This window comes from Vigna umbellata, chromosome 8, assembly GCF_029865625.1.
Source record: "Vigna umbellata cultivar VRB3 chromosome 8, Vumbellata_1.0, whole genome shotgun sequence".
In the NCBI taxonomy this organism is placed as follows: domain Eukaryota; kingdom Viridiplantae; phylum Streptophyta; class Magnoliopsida; order Fabales; family Fabaceae; genus Vigna; species Vigna umbellata.
In genome coordinates this window covers 26,211,985-26,222,271 of record NC_142172.1, presented here as the reverse complement: position 1 = coordinate 26,222,271, position 10,287 = coordinate 26,211,985, and the positions used below count along the sequence as shown (strand labels likewise).

The following is a 10,287-nucleotide window of genomic DNA, read 5'->3' as shown; positions in this document are numbered from 1 at the left end:
GTTTTAATAAAAAATTAATAATAATAATAAGAATTTGTTTTGAAAAGGCAAAAAAAGAAGAGAAAAAGGTATACAGTTGTATATGTTGACATGTATGGATAAATACATATTTTGTGAAATATTCTATCCACACATTTAAGTCACTATTGTGGCACTATATTTCTCCATACATTTTCTACAACAAGGTTATAAAACACCTATCATTGAAATTTCAGGTGGAAAAAAGTTATATGCCTCTTTTACTGTTTATTTTATTTTGTTTATCTAACTTTATATTATTACTCCACTCTCCTTTTTGTAATTGTCTTCCTATAAATAGCAAATAGTTAATTTATATGAATAATAAAAACATTTAACAATGTCATAAGTTTAAATTATGTTTCAAAAATACTTAAAACTAAATGGTTGAATAATTTTATATTTTATTAACATACGAAAAATAAATAGACAATATTACTAGCTCTATTTAAAAAGAAAACTAATACTCAATAACTGTACAATTTTATTAATACAGAAACAATTATGAATTTTATAATAATTAGCTTTGTACGAAATTAATTGATTAAATTTAATAGTTTTTGTATAATAATTTGACGCAAGGAATGTCATTGATTTTGTGAGATAGGAAAGGAAGGAGCCCATACCACGCAGGAACAAGACTGTCCTCCGCTTTCTTTTACCCTTCACTTTACTCCTTGCATCCAATTCCAATTCTCTCTCACTTTTCTCCAATTTAATTTTTCTTACGACAAATTAAAAAGACCATCTTTTGCAACCCAACACACAATCAAATCACACGTTCATTTCCCAACCTCAATCCCCTTTTCAATTGAAGCAATGGGTTTGAACGCTTAGTGTTCGAAGGACAAAATGATTCCGTGGGGTGGCCTCAGTTGCTGTTTGAGTGCTGCTGCCCTTTATCTTCTCGGCAGAAGCAGTGGCAGGTATACATCTATTTTTGTCACTTTAAATTGAATCACGTTTTTCGTTCTACCGTTATGGAACAGCGTACGTAAAAACTCCTTTTTTATGTGACAGGGATGCGGAAATTCTTAAATCGGTTACGAGGGTCAATCAGTTGAAGGAACTGGGTATGTGTCTTTTTTGGGAGTTGAATCCTCAATTGTTCGAAAATTTGGTTTAAATTGTGTTGTTGTCGTTTTGAATAACATGATCTGAGTCACTGATCGTTAAATGCATGTTACTTGTGGTTTCGTAAAAAACTGGTGGACCGGTGTCTAGTTTTAGCGTTTTTTTTTTTGCCAATGACCATTTGGGTTTGTTGGATGTCTCACTTTTACCAGTGGCATGACCAAAACAGTGTGTACAAGTATCGGATAACCCTCATTCCATGAATTAGGTCTTGGTGTGGTTGAGTTTGATCTAAACTCAAATTTTGAGATCATTTCAAAGCCGATCTTAGTGTTTATTATTAGGCCTGTCTTAGCGTTTATTGTTAGGCTTATTGAGATATCCATTATCGGGTTGTTATTTGAATCACCCACAGATGTCCAGATTTGCAAACCTTTTGCTATATTATTTAGTAATGTGGCCAAAATATCGTAAGTGGGAGACAAATTTCTCACGAGTTAGCTTTAGAAGTTCAGTTAGGACAAAACCTAAATTAAGAGGGTTCTTTCAAGTGTCTTGTGGTGCTATTGTAAATTGATAGTTAATCTTGTTGAAGAAAGCTATAGACCACTCTGTACATAGGAAAATATTAGTTGCTTTAGATTGGCCTTATTTGGCTAGCTTATAATCATTTGTCATGATATACGTTCATCCTTCTTGCTATGCTGTTTGTTGCGAGATACTTATTAGTTATCATTTTGGGAACAATGACTTCCTCATTTTGTATTAATTTTATGCTTGAGACACTATTCATATGATACTGGCCTCCTTGATATGTATTCCAATTAGTACTTGATATTAAAATAAAAATTGATTTACATTTCTATGGTGCTGAATCGACAAGGTTAGATGTTCTTTCATTGCATTAGAGTTTACTACTTGATAATGTGATGTTATGGTTTCTGATCATGACTGGGTCTCCTCACTTTTCAGCTCAACTGTTAGATGCTGAAATATTACCCTTGATTGTTTCAATTTCTGGAAGAGTCGGCTCTGAAACCCCAATTAACTGTGAGTTCAGTGGTTTAAGAGGCGTAATAGTTGAAGAAACAGTACGTATACGTAAACCATGAATATCTCCATTTCATGAGGGCATTGCTTATGTCATCTTACTCCTCTGTGTTTGATATTGAAAATGTTTTACAATTTTTCTTTTAGGCAGAGCAGCATTTTCTTAAACACAATGATGCTGGTTCCTGGATACAAGATTCTGCTTTGATGCTATCAATGAGTAAAGAGGTTCCTTGGTATCTGGTGAGCATTTTGCCTCTGTTGAGTCTGTTCCTGAATTAAAGTTTGTTTATCATTTAATTATTATTATTTCTTATGAGACTGATGGTATATTTGTTTGTTAGAATAATCTTTAAATCTATTAAGTGAACATTCCTCTCCTCGTGCCAATTATTAGCATTGATATATATATATATATATATATATATATATATATATATATATATATATATATATATATATATATATATATATATAATATCTGAATGAAAACCAATGCACTTAAAGTAAACATTTAGGATTACAGTGCCTCTGTCATTGTATATTAGGATGATGGGCGTGATCGTGTGCATGTGGTTGGAGCTCGGGGTGCCACTGGTTTTGCATTACCTGTTGGAAGTGAGGCATTTGAAGAGTCAGGTCGGTCACTTGTACGTGGAACATTGGATTATCTCCAAGGTCTCAAGGTGGGAGTCTTTTCATCCATCCAATCCTTTCTGCTGGTCCCTGCAAAAATAAAAGATAAATAGAAGTATTGAGATGCTTTTTTCGTAAACTGACATAATTGACATCGTGCTTTTAGATGCTTGGGGTCAAGAGAATTGAACGGGTACTTCCTATTGGAACTTCCTTGACGGTTGTTGGTGAGGTAATGTAATTAATTTCAAGAACATGGCTACTTTCTCAAGAGTCAAGAGTGGCATTTCATTGTAATCGGTATTAGCAGTGCAGATTATATAGGTAATGGTAAAAGATACAGCAATACTTTGCCCTGCTACTTGCTGGAACAATCATTCCACTAAAAACGTGTTTCAGCGATTCCTGAATCCTAGTGACTTGAATGCACAAATTTTAGATTGGAAAAACTTCTAGTTGATTATGTGATACATTTGAAGTCAAATGAACTCTACTTTACAAGTTTCTAATTCAGATCAAAGGCATTGTTGTTTCTCATAAATTCAAACACATTACAGCATACATGAGAGAAAAAAAAACTATCGCTTTCTATTTTCAGTATATCAAGTCTAGTTCATTTTTGTGCCTATCAGATACTAATCCTTTACTGTTTTTTTTTTTAATTTAATTTTTAACTTTATCATCAGGCTGCTAAAGATGATGTTGGGACCATTCGAATTCAACGACCCCACAAAGGACCATTTTATGTCTCTCCCAAAACAATTGATCAACTAATTGCAAATCTGGGAAAATGGGCAAGGTTACTTTACAAATGTCTGGATGCCTATTGAGAGTTTTGGTGTACCAGATTTTTTTATTGACTAAATTTTCTTATTAGGTGGTATAAGTATGCCTCTGTGGGCTTGACAGTGTTTGGTGCTTATCTGATAGCTAAGCATGCTATTCGATACATATTGGAAAGACGGCGCCGCAGCTATCTACAAAGAAAGTACGCATCAATACTGATTCTTCTTCTCATTAGTGCTAAAAAACCAAATGGCATTTAAAGCTTTTAATTAAGAAAAGAGTGATACAACGTTGTTTTAATTATTAAGAGTTCACCTCTCAACTTTAATGGGAAGTATTGGCACTGTTCAATGCACGTGTCTAATTTTTAATTGGTCTTGACAATTTTATCCAGGGTTCTTGCTGCTGCTGCGAAGAAGTCAGGATCAAATAATGATGGTAAATTTTATGGCTCAATTATATCTATGTTTGCATCGCCTATTTCAGTATTTACCATAACTTTATGGTTCTTTCTCAGTTGAAAAGGCGGACAGCTTATCAGATGTTGCTAAAAGGGATCGTTTAATGCCGGATTTGTGTGTAATATGCCTTGAACAGGAATACAATGCTGTTTTTGTTCCGTAAGCTATCGATCTCATCCTCTTTCCTGGTTGACATAAAATATTCTGCAGTCAATTTTAGACGGTTATATGTTTTTCTTCACATGAAAACTGGCTATTATAAAAGCAGTACCACTGAGAATTACAAACAAACTTCCACAGTTTCATTCTTTTTTCCATGAATATAAATTATCAAGCCATTTCTTAATTATCTTTATTAAATATGATAAACATGAAGAAAAAAAGCTTATTCATCCTAAATGATTCAAAACAATGTTGGTGGCCAAAAATATTATTGTTAACTATGTTTGAGTATTAAATTTAGTCCAGTTTTTACTGGCAAAATAAAAAATGCAACATTGCAGAAAACGTTTCCCTAGAGTTAACCTCCTCCCAGTGTTCTGTGTGGAAGTTTTAATATTATTTGTATTATATTAACCCACCTCAATCCCAAACTATCCTCTTCTATGCTCCGGTTACTTGATTATTATACACTATATACACACCATCTGTATATGCCTGCTACAATCACTCAAACTGAGATGTTCAAAAGCAGAGTTATTTATTTAACTCCATACTCTAAGTTATTGAAAAGCCCCTAAGTTATATATTATGTTATCAGGTGTGGCCATATGTGTTGCTGTACAGCTTGTTCTTCACACTTGACCAATTGTCCTCTTTGCCGGCGACAGATAGAGAAGGTTGTCAAGACTTTCCGTCATTGAGTATGAGTATACATGGAAGCCCAACTAAAACAAGTCCCTTGGGATGAGGAATTGTGCCTTAACAATCCAAGGGCAACAAATTTGGTCACTGTTGATTAAAGATTTAGCACCTTTTCATCGTCTATATTTTTTACAGGCTTTTGTCTGTGAGCAATTATGAAACCAACGGCCTTTACAGAAATATCTGCACGGATTTGGCATCAAAATTTGTAAATAGTTATCAGAACAAGTTATGTTACTTCAGTCTGTTGTAGAACTTTATTTTCTCATAGGATGGATGCTACTTTTTGTTGAATGTTTCTCTTCTTAAGTACTGTGAAAACAATTTGTTAATCATACCAGGGGCTCATTGTATACTCGAGTTCTTAACTTGCGTATGTAGTTGGTACTGGATAGTTGTCTTTGTAATCACTATTTCATCAATGACAATGACATGCATTCTCATCCATTTTTTTAATAAATTCTATTATTGGTTGAAATTAGTTGGAAGTTACTAATTTTGGTGAGACTAATGAACATCATTTAAGTTTTTTTTTTTTGTAATTTTTAATAAATTTTAATCAAGAAAAAATGAATGTTAGAGAGTGTTCGAGAACGGAAACTAATTTTAATTTCTACATATTTTTCATAACCATTGTTTAATGTAATGTGACGTGTGCCTAGATCACTACGTCACTTTAGTTTGTGTGTTTTATCTTCTGGGGTGGGAATAAAAAAGTGGAAAAGGGTTCTTTGGCGTGTTTATTTGAACTAAATTGATTGGAATACTGTGAACAGGGTTTGGAAATTTGGAATATATCCTCAGCTTTGTAGAGGGTGGGGTAAGCAATGTTCATAAGTGATGAAAAGAAAGAACGGTAAAATAGGGAATCTTTTTTTGTGAGTGGAGAACTAGAAAGTTTTTTGCGTTGAGAATAAAGGAGTAAAACTATATTTTAGGTCAATAATTTTTGGTTCTTTGCTTCAGAAACTCTAATAATGAGTGGCTTTCTTTGTTTCTTGAAGGGCTTGACAAGAAATTCCTTTACAGTGGGATTGTTATCAGAGCTATCGGGTACGTGTTACAGAATCTGGCTAGAGGCCACAAATCGTATAAAATTAGAAAAGCAAAACCGGAATCACTTTATTTTTCTTTTTCTACAATCACAACCTAAAATGTTCTTCTACCCAAACCCTTATCACAAGTTTGACTAGCCAGTTTATACAATTTACTATTTGATTTTGTTTATTTATCCATCTTATATATAAAATTGGAAACAATTTATTGTTTTCATTACTAAAGTATGCATGTGATGTACTGATATATTAACATATTTTTCTGATATGAGATTGGTCTACTGGAAATGTGATGGTCATCAATGACACGACTAAAGTTAGTTCAAACACGAACCAACTTTAAATGTTGAGTCTGCAAATTATATACTTAGTCTTATCAGACGGATGTTAAAAATTTTAGACCGATCAATGATACAACTAAAATAATTTATACAAGTGTAAGATAATTTGCCTTTTATAAAACAATGCAATCCAATTATTAATAGACTTCATAAGTAGCAACTTTAGCGAGAGTAGAGCCTCCCTTTCTGTATTACCGATATTAATTTAGCAAACATGAAATAACATAAAAAAAAAAGCTGTTGAAGTTATTTGATTGCCATGTTAAACTTCAATTTTGTTTGTTGGTTTGGATGGAGTCGTGTTCATGCAAAGAATTGATCCATCACAGTATGCATGTAAAGTTTGTAGGCGCAGCCTAATCTTAATCCATGATATTCAGAAAACTTAAAATGATGAACAAGCACCCGAGAGACAAACTATTAAAGAATTTCCACGTGCTTTCTTCATATTCTTTTTATAAATCAGAATAGGATTCTACTTGTTCAAGAAACAATAATACATATTCTAGTAGTACCATGTTGTAGATTTTTCTATTTCAATATCATGCATACTTTTTCTTTCTTCTTGGGTGTTGCGTTATACAAACAGTGGGTTTAATCTGATGATTAGATGTCATTTTTCACGAAAAAGCCATTATTATTAAACATCACATATCACAGGGACCAGTAGAATCACGTTTGCTGTGAGGGAAGCTAACATGATTCTTTGTTGCAACTTGGCTTTGATTATTTCTCCATTCTTCTACTTGGAGACAACTGAATCCTATGCTCCTTTGAAAGTCCTTGTGTCAGTTATCAAATTTCACTTTTCTCCCTTCTTTTTTCCTTATACTAAGCTGTCAAATATGCCAATAAGGACATACATAGCATGGTGCGTTGGTTTTACTAGTTTGTTTCAGCTGAAGGTGGATATATAATAATTGTTAGGGTGAGAAGAAAGTGGTGGGAATTGATCCCTGTCATGGAAACTAAGAAAAAGCAACCTTATTAGCTGTTAGGAATCTAATCCTAATGGTTTCTTCAATAACAATTGGTTCTCTTAAAGGATCACATTAATTTCAAAAGAAGATGTCTGCCTTTATTTTTCAAACATCATTGTCTTTTCATTTTTCCTTTCCACACTCTGCATAAAAAGTTTAACACAAATATATATCCTCACCACCACAATATTCTGAGCTTAACCCATTGAGTAATCACACTATGGACAAAAACAATGGCTCAAACTCTTCTGTGTGCAACAAAATCCGTCAAGCACTTGCAAGCAACCTTGCTGTTAGAACCGTTCGACGCATCACAAGCTTCAATCAAGAACCTAAGCCACTCACCAAACATCCAAAAACACCTTCTTCCATCATTAGTATTCCTATCCAAAACAAACCACATCCAAATCATAAGGCTCACAAACAAGGATCAGGATCAGGATCAGGAGCAATTCCAATAAAGTTTGATCACTCGGCAGTCTCAGGTGCAGAAAGAGCAAACAAAGTGGCTATCAAAGGTGAGCCTCATGCACAGCGTGTTCCCATGCAAGGGTACAAACAAGAAGGTCATGGGGTGCTCACAGAATCACCACATGGTAAAAAAATTGACATCAATGACCATTTCAAAGATTTCATTCAACAAACCAGGGAGAAAATGATGAGAAGCATGACGAACATTGGTTGGGGTCAGAACAACCATGCGGCTGCACCAGATCATGAGTCTCACCATGGTAGTCACAAAAACGAAAGCCATTTTTCTGACTTTATTCAGCGTGCTAGGAAGAAGCTCAGAACTTCAACAACTGTTCGAAGGAATAATTACACCAAGAAAGAGTGAGAGTCTGAATATTCAAGAAGCTTGATCAGTAAGTAGTATTGCTCGTGTGGTGTGGTAAATTATGAGTTGAAGGGTATGCATGCATGATATTTCTTTCTTATATGTATATTTATATATGTTGAAGTCTTAATACATTGTTCTATATTAAATATTCTCTATAAAAAGATGTTCTTGAGTGAATTTTTCTTCCCCAGTAAATTCAATTTGAAAATGTGGTGTATCAGATCATATAAAATCCACAGAAAACATCTAATGCAGCCATAGTTTACATGAGAGATTTTGCAAATCAGAACACATACAAAATATAGACAAACAGAACAAGATTCCGCATCTGGGGCTCTTAGATCACTATACCATCTTGCCACCGCAGCATTTAGCACTACCACCGCTGCAGAGGAAGAAGAGGTGAAGAACTCAGCAGAATAAAAAGGGAGAAAGTTAGGAAACTCGTACAGAAAAGTATTTCATGTTTTTTGAAAGAGAAAAATGTTATTTACCATTTCACAATTTTTACGGGTTAAAATGGTTTTATCAAAAGTTATCTTTTATATTTAAAAAAAGAGAGAGAATGAATATTAATGAGAAATAATATCAAATAGCAGTACAAATTTTTTAGTGTCTTTTTTAAAAGTTTCTCTTGGAAAGTATTTCATGTCTTCTAATTTTTTTTTGGAACACAATTTATATAAAGATATTTGGAAAAACTCGTTTCGAAAGATATTTTATACATTCTAGAAAGTTTAGTTCAGAAATTTTATTTCAAAAACAGTAGTCAACAATCCACATTGTCCGCTGCTCAATATAAATTAAATTAAATATAAATATAAATATAAATTTATTTTTAATTAAATTAAATTTAATAAAATATAAATTAATTTTAATTTAATGAAAAATTTAATTGAATAAAATATAAATTAAATTTTAATTTTTTATGAATAATAAATATTTGTGAGCTCATCGGATAAAAGTATTTTTAACATTCCTAAATTACACCTTATGCATTTTAAGATTTTATTTTGAAAATTTTGATCCAAAAATCTAGTTCTGGAAATTCTGTTTCACAAATCTCATTTTGAAAATCTTGTTCTGAAAAAATTGGAAAGGTTTTTTAAAATTATTGAAACATGTATTTCTTTCTTCAGAAGGTAAAATATCATTTTGAAAAGTTTGGAGTGCATGAAGAAGTTGTAGAGAAGTAAAAGTTCCCGTCTTGTACATGAAAATAGTCTGGAGTGTTTCAGTAATTTGATTATTGTTAAAAACAAAAAGTTTAACTAAAGTTGTTTCTTGTAAGGATCAAACTCTAAAAATATATTTAATAAGTATTTTATTTCATGTAATTTTTCTTTATTTTTGTTTCTATAAATGCAATTTGTTGATGATGCCCTGAATTAAAACAAACGTATTATGCATTATAACAATTTGAAAGCATAATATTGAAAAAGAAAATAAAAAAAAGTTATATAATATTTTCACAGCTAACTATCCTATCAATCGAAACAATCTTATACGTTGTAAGTTAATGTTATTTGAATTAGACTACATTGTTAAGTATTGATCACATAGTGTTGGACACAAATTATATATTTCTTTTGGGAAAACACTTTTCTAAAGTGGAATTAATTTCAATGTAAATCAATACAATTGTACTTCTTTTTAACTTACTTAGGGACCATTCATTAGAGCACTTTAGTTATTTGTAAAATTCTCATTCTTAGATTAGTTGCATATAAACAACATAATTTATATTAGTGTATAAAGAAATTTTCCTTTTAGTGTCCATATTTATTTTTTAAATATACTCTTTAAATATTTTTTTAAAACTAAAATAATTATTTTAGTAATTTTATGTTTTTTTTTTAAAATTTAATTGTTTCTTTTTTAAATTTGTCCATTTTTAAATTTAACTATTTTTAAATTATAAAACTATCTAGAAAATAAATGAAAAGTATTTATAATAAAAATATAAAAATTATTTATATTTATAATCTATATTATTATATAAAGATGATTCAAATTTTTTTGTATACATTTTTTTAAAAATTTTACCCTTCAAGTGATTTTTTTTAAATCTTAACTATTTTTCTATTTAACGTTTTCTTCAATTTAATCATTTTTTGAATTAAATAAATAAATATCATCTACAAAATAAATAAAAATTGTATATAATTAAATTGTAAAAAT

The 10,287-nt window shown here is 31.4% G+C and overlaps 2 protein-coding genes across 2 annotated transcripts; both read left to right on the top strand.

Annotated features, from left to right (window-relative positions):
- Window positions 1–615: 615 nt before the first annotated feature.
- On the top strand, window positions 616–5,332 carry DAL1 (E3 Ubiquitin ligase family protein). Its single transcript, XM_047320978.2, has 11 exons — window positions 616–944; window positions 1,039–1,091; window positions 2,065–2,183; window positions 2,290–2,385; window positions 2,691–2,828; window positions 2,945–3,010; window positions 3,465–3,577; window positions 3,656–3,766; window positions 3,959–4,002; window positions 4,082–4,184; window positions 4,786–5,332. Exons 1-11 carry the CDS (start codon window positions 871–873, stop codon window positions 4,886–4,888), a joined length of 1,020 nt encoding a protein of 339 aa, XP_047176934.2. The 5' UTR covers window positions 616–870; the 3' UTR covers window positions 4,889–5,332.
- A 2,022-nt stretch (window positions 5,333–7,354) lies between these two features.
- On the top strand, window positions 7,355–8,283 carry LOC124844108 (uncharacterized). Its single transcript, XM_047320971.2, has one exon. The coding sequence runs from the start codon at window positions 7,486–7,488 to the stop codon at window positions 8,101–8,103; it is 618 nt and encodes a 205-aa protein (XP_047176927.1). The 5' UTR covers window positions 7,355–7,485; the 3' UTR covers window positions 8,104–8,283.
- Window positions 8,284–10,287: the final 2,004 nt, after the last annotated feature.